The sequence below is a fragment of the Aplidium turbinatum genome, chromosome 2 (genome assembly GCF_918807975.1).
Source record: "Aplidium turbinatum chromosome 2, kaAplTurb1.1, whole genome shotgun sequence".
NCBI classification, from domain to species: domain Eukaryota; kingdom Metazoa; phylum Chordata; class Ascidiacea; order Aplousobranchia; family Polyclinidae; genus Aplidium; species Aplidium turbinatum.
This window is the reverse complement of record NC_137473.1, coordinates 8,099,314-8,118,706: the sequence shown is the minus strand read 5'-3', so window position 1 is coordinate 8,118,706 and position 19,393 is coordinate 8,099,314. Positions and strand designations below refer to the sequence as shown.

Genomic DNA, 19,393 nt, shown 5'->3' with positions numbered 1-19,393 from the left:
GGTACTTTTTTGTATTGTGTTTTGATTATTTTCGTGGTTGAGAATTTGTAGTGTAACTTTTCTTTTTTCAACTTTTATGGTTGTTTTTTGAAAACATATCCTGCTAATAAAAATACAGCTGTTTGTATTCAGAGATTCCCATTATCGTCGTGGAAGCTGTAACAAATAGTTCGTTTAATGTGTTCTTGAACACCTTGCATCCGGAATTTTCTTACGAGGTTAGTGCATTTTTTGACAAATTTAACAATTCTTTTCATAACGATGATACGTAAGATGGGGAAGTAGCTTGTACCCAAATGCAAACATTTATTTGGAAACTTTACATTAGGGTGCCACAGGCGCCCTCATGTGGCCGAAATCACCTGAACTTTTTTTCTGGTGTGACATTTTACATATTAAGGCACTTTGCAAAGTTTGATTGAAATTGGACAAAAATTGGATGTGCAGATTGAAAACGAAATTCTAAACTGAAATACAGTAAAATTAGGGGATTTCCCTAGTTTGAACATCAGTTTTTTTGCTACTTCTCATCTTTTTCTCAACATTGAAACAAGGTAAATTCAAGAATTAGGTTAGGAGACCAGTGCCAGTATGTCAAGATCTCAATTGAGGTCAAGCATGACAGCTCCGCGCCTGTTACATTGATTCACCATCTTGCAACATTGAATCAACATAGCTGGCTTGACCTCAATCAGGGTCTTGGAATAATGGCTTTAGTATTTCTTCTTCTGTGGAATCAGTGTTGCAGCGCCCAGGAAAGCTTAGTATTAAACCCATGCAAGTTGTGACTTAATCTGGGAGAATATAGCAGACAGCAAAGATAAGGCAGGTAGCCTACTGTAAGAAAGGGTTATGTTACCTTCGCTTCTTGCAGGAAAGGCTAATAATGTTGCAAAACCTATGGTTGTATTGTTTTTTAGGTTATTCTACTAATGATAATTGATACGGTAGTGCTTTTACAAATCGGTCTGGTTAGTATTACAATAATGAACAGCCAGTCTCAGAATGCTGAGAAACAGTATCTTCTTCTTTCTACTATTCCAACGAAAGATGATCAGAAAATCAAGGGAAGTAAACTGCCAACTTATCATCAAGTGATTTTAAGCTTTCTTGCCTTTAAGCAGGAGCTTGAATCTCAAAATCCCACGAAAAGGAAAATCCAAATATCAGTAGATGCAGCAAACGAGACAGTGAAGGACATCTTAACGTTTTACTACAAAGCTAATATTCCAACAATTCATCCAAAAAAAATGGCTCAAAAAATTCAATCTTTTCGAGATGAAATGAGTCTTATCTTCAAAATTCAGATCGAATACTTCCATAGGAGTGATGGAAAGCAATCGGAAAGGATTAAGGAGTTTAAAAAGAAACTTCAATTGACCTTTCCTTTCTGGCCTCGCGATGTAATGAAGAAGATGTCAATTGAGGAAGATAAAGAATTTTTGTGGAGCATGCAAACTACCAGAGAGGCGTCAATGGCAGGGAGAGACAATGCTTTGCGTAAGACGTTGAAACGAAAACATTCTAGAAAAGAAGCAGAAGTGCAAAGGAAAGAAAAAGAAATAAAACGTCAAGAGGCTGAATCCAGCAGCAAAAGTAACATTTCACTTTCTTCTAGCGATGATACCAGTGATGAAGTGACTGCAGTTAACACTGCCGAGCCTTCTACATCTACAGGAAGTAAAAGGAGTCACCGTCGAGTTGTAAAAACCGGTACCACAATATTTGTACCACACGACATTTTACGATCACCTGGTTTAGTGGCCACAAGTTTACGAAACAGAATAACACCAACTGCATTATCTGCAACACTACACTCGTTAATCAAGAGTTGTTCTGGTGAAACTATTCGCGTAAACTTAAACCACATGACGGCTCAAAGGTATAGAGTTGAAACGATTTTCAATATTTCTGAAGCGGTTAAAAAAGGTTGGGTACCTCCTGAAGTTGGAACCATTCATTGGGATGGTAAAATGATGGAGTCACTAACAAACCCTAATAAGCAAGTTGATAGGCTTCCGATATTACTATCAGGTATTGGAGGCTCAAAACTGCTTGGTGTTCCTTATTTGCCTGCACAAACATCCGATCCAAAAGGAAAGCAAATAGCCAATGCAAGCATGGAATTGTTAAACAATTGGAACTGTACTGCATGTCTTGCTGCAATGGTGTTTGACACCACAAGTAGCAATACGGGCCACAAAACTGCGGCCTGTATCCAAATACAAGATCATCTTGGAAAAGGCCTACTTTGGGCAGCATGCAGGCATCATATTGGGGAGATAATACTGACGCATGTTTGGGAAGAACTCAAAATAGAAAGCAGCAGTGGACCCAACATTTCCATATTTCAACGCTTTAAAAGCAATTTTCAAACTCTTTCTGATAGCGCATCAGGTTGTTTTCATACATCAAAATCGCACGAGGAAATTGATCTGCTTGCCAGCAAGCGGGAAGAATTGTCTGAGCTGATAAATCAGATGAAGCTCCATCCAGAATCATCCAAATTTTTAAGAAGCGACTACTTAGAACTTTTGAATTTGTGTCAATTGTACTTGAACATTGAGCCACCTACCAGTAAGGATATGTCTCTCCAAAGACCTGGTGCATTACACAGAGCCAGGTGGATGAGCAACTTATATATTCACTGAAAATTGTGCTCTTACAAGACGAAATTCATAAATTGCCCCAAAAAAATGCCATCATGAAAGCATCTCAACTCAAAAAGTTAAAGAGGTTTCTACAATTTACAGTTTATTTCTATGTATCATGGTGGTTTACATCCCCCATTAGCTGTGATGCTCCGCTGAATGACCTACAATTATTACAAGCATTGTCTGCATACAGAGAAATTGATTCAACAGTTTCTCAATGCGCACTCAAAGCTTTAAAGAAACATTTGTGGTATTTAACAGAGAAAATGATTCCATTATCACTGTTTAGTGTCAATATTTCTAATGCTGACAAGGATGCAATTTCTCAGAAATTGCAACAACAACAGAACAATAGGCTAATGGGATTTTCCTGAAAAGGTTTGGAATTGGATTTGGAAAGCCAATTTTTCCAGATGTCACTGAACTTAGTGAAAATGCTTCCCTGCCTGATTTTGTCGGTCCCGATTCGTGGAACTTTTTTCATCTCATGAAGATAAACTCCTCATTTCTTTCTAAGTCATCCGATGAGTGGCATAAAGAACAATCATATGTTGAGGCGAAAACGAAAGTTGATGCTTTCAGAGTCGTTAATGATGCCGCTGAGCGAGGCGTCAAGTTGGCCCATGACTTCTTGTCAACTTCAAACCTTGAAGAACGCTACCAAAACATTCTCCAAGTAGTCGAAAATGCGAGGAAGGTATTACCTAATCAACGTACTCGACAACTACAGTCTGAGGGCACATGGTTTTTAACCATGTAATTGTCAAAGTACTGACTGTATAACTCCATAAAGTGTTGTCAGCGTACACAACGTTGCAATCAGCATTATTTGCAGCCTGTCATAGCATACCAGTAGCCTATTATGCTGCATTTTACTTTGTAATTAGATACTAGATAGTTGTGTGTTATTAATTGCCATTTTACCTTTCCATTTCACTATTATTGCAAGCGTTAAAATAAATGTAGGCCTCCATAAAGTTTACGCTATTGTGATTTTGTTGTTAAGTAGTGGATATCTGGACTCTAAGCATTGTGCTTTGTGTTTATCTTTCTGTGTTACGTTTTTACTGCCTATGTTTATAGTGCGTAAAGATCCAAATTTTTGTTTTTGAGTTCAAGTTCCGTACAAACATAGCTGAGATTTTGATCTTCAAAGACCAAAAAGTTTTCAATAAACAAAAACGATTAGTTAATGATTTTACTTTTGATTCTTCAAATGCTGTAGTAATTTCATCTCAATAGGCATTTTCTTTACATGGATCCTTTTTTATAATGCATGAAACCTCATATTTTTAGGCATTTTTCATAAATTGTTGAACATATACAATTGACATATGGTCTGTACGATTGTAAATTAGTAAGTAAGTTCACCAGAAAGTGTTCGAAGTTCAAATACTCCGTAACTGAGAAGAAATGTCTGAGTTTTGATGATCTAGAGAGGATTTTACTATTGAAATTGTGCAAATTTACCTTTAAAAACTTTAAACTTAATCTGCACGTCCAAATTTTATCAAAACTTATTGAAATTTCTCACATATGCTTTTTTTACCAAGTGTCACATATAAAAAAAAGTTCAGGTGTATCCGACGCAATTTTAATTTTTGAGGGGCGCCTGTGGCACCCTACTTTACATATATGTCTTCCTCTGTGGTACATATAACAAAATACGAACGTGCTATGAAGCAGAAAAACAATTTATTGGTATCCTATTGCAAATAGTGTTGGGAGAATTGATATTTCATTGACTTGAATTTAAAAAAATTTACTTTCCTTGTTGAAGCTTATAGTTATGATTGCCTAGGCTTTATTTTTATCAGTTTTATTTTGGTCAACTCTTGGCATGCTGATGTTCAGAATATGTTTATGGCGCTAGTCTCTGCAATACTGTTTCAATTTTTTTCTATATGTTCTGCATTTATTTAGTGACACTAAGCATAAAATCTGTTCTCCTGACGTATAATTATAAAGTTTATTGCTTTATGAAGTTTTTGCAACCACAGGCTTTATGATGCTTCAAAGTGATAAAAACTATAACCGACTTTGTTTCTGACGTGCTTCACTCAGCACAACTGTCTTTATTGAGAGATAAAGACCGTTAAATGATGTTTGCATAGCAGAAAATGATGTAGTGTACTATTTTATTGCTAACATGTTGTTGCTACACATTGCCCAACATTTTTACTTCCAATTTTATCAATTTTCAACACCTTACGCTTCAAACTAAAATCACTGTTGGTAGCGCATAAAGCTCACCTGATTTTATGGATAAGCTTTTATTTGTTTACATTTTTATTTATTTATTATTTTATTTTTATTTATTTGTTTACTGCTTTATACAAAACATATCTTGATACTTTTCGTTATAAAAAAATTATGGTTAACTTACCTTAGTATCCTTTGTTTATATACAAAATTATTTGAGAAGAAATCTGTATTTTATCAGTCTAAATTAAATCTTATTAAATTAGAAATTTTCTCCATCTGCTGTTTACATTATTTTGTCTTAGATTGTTGTTGAAGAAATTCAAGTTGTAAAAATGTACACTTATCCAATCACTTCCAACGAAGCAACAATTGACGGATTGAAACCAGGCACAAGTTACAGCGCCCGTGCTCTAATTGAGGAACATGGAATTGAATCCAACATGGAATACTTTGTTACTGGTAAACACACATTGACATTTTTAAGAAACTTTTGAATAAAATAAAGCTGTTTTTGAGCGGTAAAACTTTGACAATTTTAAAGTACTATTACAATAAATGAACTTATTTTTCTAAGCTAGGTTTCGAATCTAGTTAAAGTGTGTATTCATAACTTACTGTAGTTTAAAAGCTCCATTTGTGTTTATTTCATAAAAATTACTGTTACAAAAATGCAGATGTATGCTTGAACTGTCGTAGTCCCGTTCAAACCAGCTAAGTCGCCACTGTAAGTTGCTTTATTTTATTCTGGCTGATCTGCGTTCGATTTCTCGAATAGGTAAAAGTTTTAAAAGTGGTACTGATGGTGTCCCTTCTTGCATTTGGCGCATCAACAAAGGTCGAAAACGTGTAGTCACTAAGTAATCTAACCGTCTTGGAACAACACTAACCAGACTTCTAAACAGTATTGTAGAATTATGTTGGCTGAACAATTTCTATTTGTGCATGCGGAAGTATGACAATGATTATTTGTTTTTCAGTTCCCGAGTTGCCATCCACATTTTCCATTGATGAAATTACTCAAATCTCCATGCAGTGCAGCTGGTTACCTGTTTCCGGAGCAATTTTTTATGAGCTGACGGCAACACCGTTGTCTTCTGCAGCTTCTGAAAGAGTTAAACGAGAGACGGACGAAAATGTAATAGCTTTAGATAAGACGTACAGTCGTACACTCGTACAGCATAATTTCATGTTCATAATGTGCAAGAAATTATGTGTGGTGCAGAAAGAAAATGAAAGACCGATTAGCTTTGGTTTCGAAAATTTTGTTGCCTAATTTTAAAGGCACTGGTTGACCATAAAAATAGCTAGCTCTAACCAGACACCATTTGTGAGGCCAAAGTTTTTTTATAATGACTTTTTTCAAAGTTTAGTCTTTCCCATGGTCTTGCTAGTGCCGCATACATAGAGAAACTTTCAATTCATTTGGAAATGTTGATATTTTTTCTTGTCCAGGCTAATGCACGGTGCTTTAAGATTTAAATAAACAGGCAGGCAGGGAATCCACTCTTTGAGTCCATCTTCAAGCATGTCATTTAGTACCTTACTAAAAATATTTCTATGCTATCTATACATGTTGAACTGACGCACTTTCTAACGTCGTGCATAGACTCTCACTCCTCGGCTACGCAGTCGACGTGGTGTTTTTTAGTAAGAGTGGTAACCCCTTATCATTAAACTGGCCATGGATCTAATAATACCATGCGGTCTAGTTCGTAATAGTGAATAGTTACATGCTCTCAATTTAAAGCTGTCTTGTTGAACATCAAACATTAAGTGGTAGGCCTATGAAGATTGTGGAGAAATTTGATTGGACTCTTTTCAAAAACACACTGCTTTTTCTGGCAAGACGCATAAAATCTGCATGAATGTAGTAACAAAAATAGGCGGCTTCCTTGCTTTCCTCTCCCAATAATCCAATTTTTTACACACTAAACACAAACCTGGGTGTTGCAAAACGAGACAAGTTTGTTTCAGATTGTTGTGAACATCATTAACTTTGGTCAAAACTTCACTGGAATCATCAATGGGCTTCGTCCTGGTTCACCTTACATGATTTCCTTGACCCCAGGGAATGATGCTGGTAGTGGAACGGCGAAAACTCTTCAAATTTACACAAGTATGCTGATGCTCTGTATAAAGAGCAAAAAAATAATAAAATAAATTAATCAATGAGTTTCAAAGCTTGCTTAAAATGCTCCGAGCAGTAGCTTAAGCTATTACCAATACTTGGAATAAGCCTAGTGGTTCACAACTCTTTTATAACTGCGTACAACTTAGAGCATACTGTCATCGCGTACCGGCTTCACTTTAGGAAATCTCGCTTGCTTCTATTTGCAACTAGAATACGTAGTATAGTACTGAAAAACCTTGCATTAATGTAATTAGGCTAATCAGGTAAAAAAGCTCATGCACCTGACAATTAAAACAAACAAGAAACCGATCATAGCTAACAACTCCAAAGGATTAAACAATCCTGTTGAGAAAGTCAATTTTCTTTAATTTGGGTGATTATGGTTTGTGTTTGTGAAATTAAGTTCATTTGAATTAGTGTACTTAATGTGCGTACCAGGGCAAACAGTAGGTCGCCAACACGGATAAACGAACAGTAATCTATAACATGAGCAGTATTGAATTAAAAGGTTTGTTTTCTTTTTAGATTGTGAAGATGGTTTCCACCGGAACACAACGATATGCAACGACACCGATGAATGCTTTCAAGGAATAGACAATTGTGACAGAAAGGCGTACTGCTATAATGAAATTGGAAGTTACACTTGTGTTTGTAAACCTGGATACACAGGAAATGGATTCGCAGGATTTTGTAATGACATTAACGAGTGCGCCATCAACACACACAAGTGCCATGAAAACGCTAACTGCACAAACACACCAGGAAATTACACTTGTGCGTGCAACCCTGGATACACAGGAGATGGAGTCATGTGTGTCGACATTGATGAGTGTATGGAAGGGTTGGACTCTTGTGATCGGACAATGTTCACATGTTTAAACAATCCCGGAAGTTATTCTTGTCTATGTAATAAAACTGGATTTAGGGAGATTGGGTCGGTTTGCCAGCCTTGTAATTATATAACAGACTACGAACTATGCAGTGCATCAACGAAGCGTGAGAATTGCCAGCCTGATCGTGTTTGTAACGTGACGCAGACAGGTAGGTATTGTTTATTTCAGTTTGTAAACAATTTATAAAATGAAGTAGCTTGCGAAAGTATTAAGATTTATTGGAAAATGGCTATGCCAGTGTTCAATAAGAAACCATTACTTTTAAAATTTTGAAAACTGTTTGAAAAGAAAAATCTGGTTTTAATGACAAATCAATTTACGTCCGACTTTTACCAACTATTTAGTACTAATGAAAGTGTAGCGGCACGTTGCTGGTTAACATGCCTGCTCATACACAGTCGTTGGTGGGACGACAAGACTTCTGGGTATGATTATGCGAGAAGCGATCGGAACACGATGGTCTTTGCCATTGCTTCGTTTATTGACAGAATCCAGGCAACAAAAGAAACACACCAGAGCGATTCACAGTTCCACCACCTGAAATTAAGACAATAAAGGCTTGAATTCAACTACAAGACTGAGTCAGAAATCATGGTTGTAGTTACTTAACAAGGTCTCTAGTCTTTAATTGAAAAAAAAAACTCTACTGTAAGCATTACAATCGCTGTGCACAGCCACACAATGTAACATGACGGCAAATCTCCGTGTGTATGCAGCACTAGCCAGAATGCGATCAGGCATTCTTACAAAAATTTACTGCTTATAATCGCTCAAATTGAATTCCCTAGATTTCCAAGCGAGACGCGGGATTGCACTAAAAGCTCGCGGTATTGTACAAATCAAGTGTATTCCAGGATGACGCAACGCCAGTGAAGCAAAGCGTGTGACGTCAGAGAGAGCTCTCGGGCGCTACAAAACCATTGTTTTCGTTGGAACAACAGAACACAAGCTATCGAAGCCGGAATTTTTAAAATTATGATCAGTTAGATGATGTTCTAAACTGTATATTTGTTCTAGATCTTGGCGGCTACAGCTCCAACTGTTCCTGCATTATTTCGAGAGAGAATCCTTGCGTCGGTTACAAGTCCTATGTCACATGTGATGACGTAGATTATTGCACTTACAACAACTCTTGCACTGAGCTGTCATCTTGCAGCTTACACAGCGATGGGTATCGATGTGACTGTGCCAGCGGATTCATGTCATCAGGAAATTCAAATTTTACTTGCATGGAAGTTATTACTTGCGACGAGCCTGGATTCAAGCAAGAGGGGTCAAGATGTGTTCGATGCAATAACGAAACAAGACAGGAATTGTGTGATTTATCAACGAACAATGTAACTAGAACAATTTGTCATCCTGATAATTCGTGCCGATTGATGGAAACAGGTAAGTTTTGTGTCATAATTGGATTGTTTTATTTCATACTTGTAGGTCAATTCAATTCAATTATTTTTTTTGCTGCTGGCGCAAATATGCACAGAACGACAAAGTAAACATACGAGTTTGACACCAACAAATGGCAAAACCCAAAAGTTTAAAATATACATCGATAAAACATTGTTACCACTATCTTAAAATTACACAACCACCAAACCTAGAAGAGAGATAGAAAAAATAAAATGTTTTTTTTGTGATAATAGTCCTACCTTTACAATTAACTATTTAAGAAAAATGTGAACACTATAATATAAACGACGACCTTTTAGAGTACATGTTAATTGTATGAGTAGGTTACATGCATAAAAGTGAGACAAAGTCCAATTTGAAATTTTTCTGTTATATTTTTCCAATTTAAAATTTTTCTGTTGCATATCGCGATTTCGGGTATTGAACCCTTTTCAATACAACTTTATCAACAGCATAGTACAGTAAAATTTACAGCAGTTCACTTAAAAAAAAAATGACTAAAAATGTTATGTGGTTGCCAAGAAACAAATTAGTCTGCGAAATTAGTCTACGAGCAGTAATAATGACAATTTTTATGCAAATTATGAAGGTAATTAGGTCATAGGCTACATTATAAAAGTAAAGTGACAAACTTTAGTTGCAACAATAAAAAATACGAGAATATTAAGCATTCGGCGAAGTATTTAAACAAACAATGGGGTCAGTCAAGCTGACAAACGCCAAAGCCTGGGACCAGTCAAGCCAGCCTCCTGTTACAATTACATGATCCGAACTAGCGGATGCAAGATACTTCTAACTAATTATTTAAAAAAAGGGGCGATTACTTTAAACCCGTATCAACGTAAAGTCAATCGGGGATCCGCGTAAAGCAGATACAAAAGCATCAAAAATTTAAGAAAAATGTGAACACTATAATATAAACGACGATCTTTTAGAGTACATGTTAATTGTATGAGTAGGCTACATGCATAAAAGTGAGACAAAGTCCAATTTGAAATTCTTTTGTTATATTTTTCCAATTTGAAATTCTTCTGTTGCATATCGCGATTTCGGGTATTGAACCCTCTTCAATACAACTGTATCAACAGCATAGTACAGTAAAATTTACAGCAGTTCACTTATTCAAATAGAATGATTCAAATATAATTTACAATTAACACTTGCAAGTGTAACTTGCAAGGGCGATTTCAACTTAATTAGGTTTCACAAAAAATAACTTCAAATAGTAACAAGTTTCTTGAACGTTTGCTTTGAGAGTCTTGCAAGGCATCTCAAAATGAAATGTGATATCATAAAAGGCCAGCAATTCAAAAATTACAGTTGAACGGTTTTAATCTGCTAGCACAGCGGTTCCCAAACTGGGCGCCGCGAGACTTTGCCAGAGGCGCCGTGAAAGCATATGAAAAACACGCACACATCCAGCCTGCTACTGTAGCCTATTTGCAAGTTAACTCACGATTCATGTGTTTGAAACAACAAACATGTATATTTTTTCTTTCTATCATTGCTGTCTTTTTATTGATTAATAGAACCTCAAAACAATGTTATTGTCAATGTCAAAATGGTAGGTTTACTTAGATAAAATCAGACGCACTTTTTGTGTCCATTGTGCAAAGCAAATAAGTTTTTACGGAATAGCAAATGGTGTTCTGTGGATTTCTGTGTGGCTAAAAATTGTAAAAGCTAAAAAGTAGAAATTTGCAAAATTTTGAATTTATTACAGCGCAGCGAGTGTTCATAAATTTCCAAAGGGCGCCGTCAATAAAAAAGTTTGGGAACCACTGAACTAGCCTATATCATCTTCAGTCGAGCATTTTCAACTAGAATGTAGACAAGTTTATCGAGAAATTTCAGTTTCGACTACTAGCTTTCATAAAAGAGAAGCTGATAGCCTACTATAGACTTATACAGACTTCGATATGAACTAATTGGTAATAGGACTTTCTTTTAGTCTGGGGCCAACTAAAAGAGTGTCCTAATCTGGATTCTCTTTTTACTAAAACGGACTTTTTGTTGACGACAATACGGTACCGGAAATCTTTTTGAATTATTGTAGGCCTTTTGTTTAATAAACAAAGCATGCTGAATGGTTTCTATTGGTTGACTGAATAACAATCATAATATTTCCGCCCCGTTAGCTCAGTGGTTACGCGCCGGCTCAAAACCACGAGGCGCAAGTTCGATTCTCGGGGAGTGCGCTTGAGCAACGCATATTCAGGACTGCTCTCCATTCAGCGGCACTAAGTGAATGGAATAATTCCCCAGCAGCAACACTTCAACAATCGGAAAACTTCACTCTGTCAATGTCGGTAACCGGCCTTTCGTCAAGAGCCTCTACAAGTACGCGAAACTACCAGGAATAACCAATCAAGGCTTTGTCAGTCCGAGGATAAAGATTCAAAACCAACCAACCAACCATTTCACTTTGCTGATTTTATTTTATTTTTCAGATCCCAGTGGATACAGTTTTAACTGCTCTTGCGACATCCAGCGGGAAAAACCATGTGACGGATTTTCATCTAACGTCACATGTGATGACGTAGATTATTGTAGTTACAACAACTCTTGCACTGAGCTGTCATCTTGCAGCTTACACAGCGGTGGGTATCAATGTGACTGTGCCAGCGGATTCATGCCATCAGGAAATTCAAATTTTACTTGCATGAAAGTTATTACTTGCGACGAGCCTGGATTCAAGCAAGAAGGGTCAAGATGTGTTCGATGCAATAACGAAACAAGACAGGAATTGTGTGATTTATCAACGAACAATGCAACTAGAAAAATTTGTCATCCTGATAATTCATGCCAGTTAGCAAGAACAAGTAAGTACCTGCGCAGCAATCTGTTAAGCATTTCAACTCCATGTAGAACAACTGTTTGGGGAATTTATGCTTGATGGCATTACTTTTTCTTGTTGCTGAATACGCCTAGCTGCTTTTAAAACATAGATTTATCCAAATTTAGTGATATGTTACCTACTTCAACTATCCTGAGACTCAGTGATTATTTTACAAAATCAACTAGCCTGCTTTTCTAACACCATGGCCCGCATTGCAGTGAAGTTTTATTTTATTTTTTTGTAAGAGTAGCTTCTACAGTTAGTTTGAAAACAAGAATTGAAAACGACATAATACACGTGCTTTTATTTGAAGTTTTAAATTTGGTCTTACGATGTGGATTGTGTATATCAATGCTTTTTCATCAGAGTAACAACAGTGATTTCGTCGCAGACGCCACTATTTACAGTTTCAACTGCTCTTGCGACGTCCAACGGGAAAAACCTTGTGATGGATTTCTTTTTAACGTCACATGCGATGACGTAGCCTACTGCAGTTACAACAGCTCTTGTACTGAGCTGTCATCTTGCAGCCTGCATAGCGACGGGTATCGATGTGATTGTGATGAGGGGTTGTTTTTCTATTCCGGCTCATCAGATGGTCAACCGAAATGCCTTCGGCCACGTTTGATAGGTAGGCTACGAAGCCGTACCTTGATTGAGTAATCGAGTCATATGTCAATTTTATTTCGTTTGTTTTGTTGAATGACGCATTTTAGCAAAGTTACTTTTATTGTCGGTTTAAATTACATTGAAGGAAAATAGTTCTACAGATTTGCGTAAGAGCACTTGCAACTATGATTAGCCTATTGTTAGTGGAGTTAATATTTTGCTAAAAAGATTTTTTGTCAATTGTCGAATATATAGTTGTATACAGTTTTAAATCGAAATATCAAAATGGGTCTTTCTAAATGAGACATAACACCCAAGCTATGAATCTTACAACACAGCAACACACTATACAACATTTCTTAGGCGCGAGGTAAAAATATCGAACCAAGCCACACCACAAGTTTTAGACTCGTAACATTACCAGATGAGAGTTGCGAAGATAAAAAAAAGTGATTTGTTATTTTTAATTCTCAAGAAGTTTTGTAAATAAAATAACAAATCACTTTTTTTGTTTTTGCAACTCTCACCCTAAGGTTTTAATGAAAGCCGACAACATTCGAATTATTGCGGTTTTTTTTTAGTATGTTTGAGTTAAAATACAAATTATGTTAACCTTTTCTTGGGTTTTGGTGTTAAGTTAATACTCTTAATAATGCATTAAAGTAGTTTCACATTAAAGCTTCTTCTTGCTTATGAGGCAGCAATTCAGGTAACATCTCCCAATTGTTGCAACCAGAGCAGTGGCTTCATATCAGGGTCTATGAGATACACATGTTCTTCAGGTCGAAACACTGGACAGTGATTTATGATGTGCTGTGTTGTTTGACAGTCACCACAAACACAGGCTGGTGAGTCACACAATCCCCAGGTAAACATATTGTGCTTGAAGCGACCAACACCAGTACGGATGTGATTCAGAGTTACCCTGGTACAATGACACACAAATCGATCATGATACCCAGTTTTTAAAAGCATTCATTAAACGTTAATTTTCATCCAATTATACCTTGTACTTTGTAGGTCCTTCCATATGGGTGTGGCTTGGTGCTTTACTTGTCATTATCGTGACATTGCTTTGGCTATTCGGAATACTCATGGGACTTCGGGTAAGTTTATTGATGGGGTGGGGGGAGGGTTGGAATCGTATTAGAAGCAGTCCAGTTTTAATCCGGTAGCCAAGAATAATTAGCATCTGTCGTAAATTAATCCGAATGTGATTTCAACGTGAATTATGCAGTAGCCTAATGGTGCTACAGTAGAGTTCGTCTAATTCGTCACCTCAAGGGGATTAGAAAAAAGTGACGAATTAAGCGAACTGATGAATTATGCAAACTGGTCAAAACTATAGGAAATGTACCAGGATCGACAAAACGTGACGAACTGACAGGTTAAACGATGACAAATTCTACTGCAGCCTGTAGCCTAGCTGTTTTAGATGAAATTGTATCAACTCAGTTTAGCTTAATACAACCTTCGACCTTAATCCTGAAGGGTTGTTTCTGAGTAGGCTAGTTTAGAAAAAAAAATGAAACACGTAAACAAGTCTGGAGTTACTTTTATGTTTTAGTTGAAACGCCAAGTCTACTTTTGCATTATTTGTTAGCTCAAGAAGTGTGTTGTGTATTTTAGAGATACCAGTCTTACACGGTATCACGCCGAAACCAACAAGAAAAACCTCAAGACTTTTTCTCAATATATGATAATGTTTCCATTGGAGGAACAAACACCACTGACACCAGTTCAAACACAAGCGCCGCAAAACGTATCTCCACAGAACAAAATACATCAAGCTCTGGAGACACTGAGAATCCATTGTCTTACACTTGAGGACCTTATCAACTTGTTCCTTTTTATATTTTTGAGACCTTGATATTGAGCGGAACCATTATTGAAAGAGGTGTAGCCCATGCCATGTATTTCACTATGTTTCATTTGTTTGTTGCTAAACAATCAAACTTTACTTTCCAAGTATGAGGTTTTTTTTTGCAGTCTATCGCATTGAAAGCATTGTCCGTGTTTATTTAAGCTTGCTTTGATTATGTGGATGTTCTTAGCTGTCGTTTTAACTACTATTGTGTTTCAATCTCTGTTGGGGACTCAGCCGCTTTGGTCTAAAAGCGATTTTGGTTATGCCCTAATTTAACCTCATAAGAAAAAAAGTAGGCTACCAAGCTAAATCGCTACAAGCTAAACAAAAGCTTTTTTTTGCGTTTGCTACAACTATTGTTCAAGAAAGTTCAACAAAAAAAAATTATGTAGGCTACCTAGACTATAATACTAAAGCACAGATGATATCTGGTTTCGGTTTCATTGTTGAAGCCCATGTTGGACGAAGTTAAATTATGTTGAAGCCCATGCGTTACCGTCTTTTAGACGTTGTTATAATCTCTGAATTTATTGAAGAATGCAACCATTGCCCCGTGTTGTGAGTCTAAAATTACTATGATAACGTTGTCTTTGAACTATGCAACCACACAATTAAAATAATGTCAATCTCGCGCGAAGACGGTTATTCAAAGTGAATGTGAGGCAGTGGCGTAGCTAGGGAATGTGCCGCCCGGGGCGGATTCAGGTTTTGCCGCCCCTTCAAGAAAAAGCATGTGAAAATGAAATGTGTTTTTTTATCAGATTATAATCAAAAATCGTAGTCTGAAAGTGCCGCCCGGGGCGGTCCGCCCCCCTAGCTACGTCACTGATGTGAGGTAGCTATAGGCTATGGTGATGTAGCGGATCCAAGAGGGGCAGCCGCCCCCTAAAAATTGAAAGTGATTTTATTTACAACTATTGTTCTTGTTGGTATAGCGACCGTGGATGCAACATTAAGTAAAGTGGCCTATAACGCATTTTTAAACTTTGGTTCTGAAATGTTTATGTCGGCTACCAGTAGGCCTACACAGTTTAGTGTTCAGCTGGTCATTTAAAAAAAGTATTAAGTTAGCCTACACTTGAATATTTTTATAACCCTTGTGAAGTTAGCATCCGCTCTGATCGTGAGTGTTTTTATCTGTATGTGGTCCACAATACTGTCTTCTTTTTTTGAAAAAAAAAAGTTTTTTATCGCAACTTTACATGCATTTGTGGTATTGCCCAAAAAAGTTTGCAGAGAATCTGCGAACGAAACCAGACGAAGGTTAAAGGTTACAGTGGTTCCTATATTTCAATCTAAGCATCGGGGTATGAGAAGGTAATGCTTTCACTTTATAGCCTACAACACCTTCTGCACTAATGAGAGTAACGGTATCAACGTAGGGTGGTTATTTCCTTTCTCCTGACCGCCTTTTTTTTCGCAACTGTGGAGAAGTGTTGAGCTTTCATTGTTATTTTTGTAGCCTACTCACATATATGATGGATGACAGCCTGACAGGACAAAGGGTTTTCGGTACCTTGTCATCAGGGAAACTGGTTTGAAAAAAGCAAAACTATGAACTGGTATTCAAAGTAGGCTTACAAGGTCCACTGAAAAAATTACCACATTTGAATTGCCACTGTTGCAAAGCTGTTACAGTTAGACGGGTGGTTGAAATTATATTTTGCCGCTAATAACTTGCTATTTGTGTTTTCAGATCCAGTTTTTATAAATAAATAATTTGTAGTGCCATTTTCAGTCAGTGAGTGAAATGGCCGACACCGGCGAACACCGAGCAATTATTGTAAAAGGTTTGATCAAAAATAGGGAATCTGTGACTAGAACCCAAGAAATTTCAAATAAAACCTGATATATCCTAAAACAAATGGTGGTAGGTTTTCTGCCGAACTCTGCATGAATAAAACTATGAACTGCTAGTAACCAACACCCCAATAACTTTGATGGTTAGCACGTGACTTCGTGAATAAAAAAGCTTTAAGATCAAGTGGCGCTGGTTCGACTCTCCGGGTCGAACCCGAGAATGGATGGAATAATTTCCCGGCAACACTTCAATGATCGAAAACTTCACTCTGCCAATCTTGGGAACCGGCTCGGCTCTAACAAGCCCTGCGTCAAACGCCTCTACAAGTATGCGAAACTACCAGGAGTCCCCTATCAAGATTTTGTCAGTTGTTAAAACTATACGCATTAGGCAACAGCACTGCGGTCGTTCGCCTGCCACGGACTTACAGAAAGTTCAGCGCACCGCAGTTTATTTTAAGACAATAATAACTGCTCAGCTCGTGGGTTTGTCCTATGAGATTTAAATTTGTTCTGTCACAAAAAATTAGTTTTTTTCTTTCTAAGTAAACCTTTTCGGGAACTCTGTGCAATGAAGCGTGACGTGGAAAACAATCACGCTGGCTGCTTCAGGCACCCAGTTCGATTACAGTTGTACCTCTCTTATTGGCTCTGGAAGTGACTTCTCAGAAACTACAAAGACTGAGTTTAGAGACAAATAGTCCACCTACATTGAAGCATCTTTTAGTCTCAACTGAAGATGGTGTGAGAGAGGCAATGCAAGATTTTAGATTTTTAAGGTAGGCTATTTGGGACACTCTTCGGGGGCTTTGTAAAAAGTGATTTCCTTTTTATGTGAGTCAAGGCGTTTTCTTGGACAGGATGCAAAGGGAATTTGTAGCCTGCAGATAGAATTTCATTCAATATTTCTGCTTTGGATTTTTATCTCTGAGTGTTCCTCATTGACATCGTGGTCACTTTTACAACTCCAATGTTTTCCTTAAGACAAAGTATGATGTAACCTTGACCAGATCATTTTTCTTAGGATAAATCAAGGAAAAAAAATCCACCATCTGATCATAATGATCTGGAGCCTCCAAGTACATGGCAAGCCCATAAATTCTTTCATTTTTCCTTGCTTTGATCTTCTTTGTTACTTCAGCGAGCAATTCCATTGACTGTAGCGCACCCAGCATGGGGCTAAGGGGGATCAAGCCCCCCCCAAACCCGCCACTAAAAATAAAGTTTTTGTATGTTCTTCATTTATACATTTTGCTTACAGGTTAGGTATGAATAAACGATACAACAGGGCTTAGCATTATAACAATATATTTTTCATATTTACAAATAGTTTTAACAGTCGAACATTTTCGGTTTAACTTAAGCCCTCATCAGGAATCTGAAAATATTTATAAAATGCAATGAATTTCAACTTTTTGAAAGTAAAATTACATTAGGAAAAGGTAATTACATAAATAACCACGAAAAAAGTTGCACCACAGAGAACGTGATACATCAAGCAAATGTTCAAGAGAATGGACGCGCCTCCAGCAAATAATTGTTTGTTTAAATTTGCGTCATTGCGTTTGATGAACAGCGCTTCCTAAATTTTGGTGTCAAATTGGGATTTGCCTTTGCATAAAATTTTAAATGAGTCAGCAGAGAATTTTCGATCAGATCAGAAAGTACACTTCATGATATGGTCTTTAATGGCACTTTTCTTTAACTCTATAAAGTTCAGATGCGCCCCTGCACTCTCGTGGTCAAATATCTGGTGGACATACGTACCGCTGTAGCCTAACGTACGTCAATGCCGAATCACACGGACATGTAAAACTGCATACGACATTTGAGCAGAGAGACAAAGGCGTCTGGGACTTTAGTTGAAAATAAAACTACTTTAAATGTTTTGTAACAAAATTAGTGTTTTGTTTCAAACTGTTTTCGTGCTAGTTGTTGTTTTTGCACTTATTTGTGTTGGCAAACAGAAAGCTATATCTATTTTTTCATACATGACGAAAAAGTCGAAATCTATAGAAGATTGCAAGAGTAAACGTAGGGATGAGGATGCTGATAGTGCTAGTAGCATGGAGCTCACTAGGCCAACTTCTAATCTGATTGAGAGAACAAATCCTGATGTATCGGCAATTAGTGGATTGTGGGCTATGAGTGCCTTTAAATATTAATCAAAATCAAAGGATGGACATTGGTCTATTTTCATTGTCACTATTATCGCAGATCACTCGGCAGACATATCTGAATTAGCCCCCCAGTGCAGCAGCCAAAATGACACAGCATCATTCCAGATATGATAGCCACTGCAGCATAGGGATTTGCACACTTGAAATGTGTTGATGAATGCAAGACATAGCTTCACTCATGTTCGATTTGATACCACCTTAAGTTGTGGCTTGCTCTAATGAAATCTGCAAAAGACAATATATTTTGTATGATTAGGGTGAGCACGTTGTAGTAGACAAGACCTATGACTATGTTTGCAGATTTAAATTGCTCCCAGTAAACTCTACAGTGATCAGTAACATCATCCTAACAGGAGAGCAGTAGGCCAACTTTTCAATTGGAAGTTGGAATGCTGGTATTAGCAATAATTTAGGAGTTACTGAATGACAAAGTAGTAGTATGCAAACATCTTTATGTTACCTTATTGAGGTGTTAAGCAGGCACACGTTTGGACACAAACACCCACACCTTGCGCAAGGCAACCCAAAAGTTAACCCAAACACAACCCAAAAGTAATTATTATCAACGCACCACCGCAGAAAGTTGCTTCATCAACATTAGGCCTACATCCAAACATTGCAATGTACTTAATCGGAACGACGGAAACCTTTTACCAAAACCTTATAAATCATTATTGTCTAAAAGTTATTGCAATCTAATTTTGTCTCGAATTTCTAGTGGTTTTCAGTGCTTCGAATTTATGTTTATTGTTGGAAGTTTTTTACGTAATTTAACGTCAAAAATAACCACACATTATTACTAATA

At 37.1% G+C, this 19,393-nt stretch overlaps 1 protein-coding gene across 1 annotated transcript in view; it reads left to right on the top strand.

Moving 5' to 3' along the window:
* The window catches only part of LOC145788292 (uncharacterized), a 67,896-nt gene extending 51,605 nt beyond the window's left edge, over positions 1-16,291 (top strand). The window contains exons 14-23 of the mRNA XM_082600074.1: positions 133-218; positions 5,162-5,318; positions 5,837-5,994; positions 6,834-6,975; positions 7,516-8,031; positions 8,901-9,272; positions 11,744-12,115; positions 12,524-12,763; positions 13,762-13,847; positions 14,371-16,291. Coding sequence (XP_082456200.1) covers positions 133-218; positions 5,162-5,318; positions 5,837-5,994; positions 6,834-6,975; positions 7,516-8,031; positions 8,901-9,272; positions 11,744-12,115; positions 12,524-12,763; positions 13,762-13,847; positions 14,371-14,568 — 2,327 coding nt within the window. The 3' untranslated portion in view covers positions 14,569-16,291. The remainder of the gene's footprint in view (positions 1-132; positions 219-5,161; positions 5,319-5,836; positions 5,995-6,833; positions 6,976-7,515; positions 8,032-8,900; positions 9,273-11,743; positions 12,116-12,523; positions 12,764-13,761; positions 13,848-14,370) is intronic.
* The last annotated feature ends 3,102 nt before the right edge of the window (positions 16,292-19,393 follow it).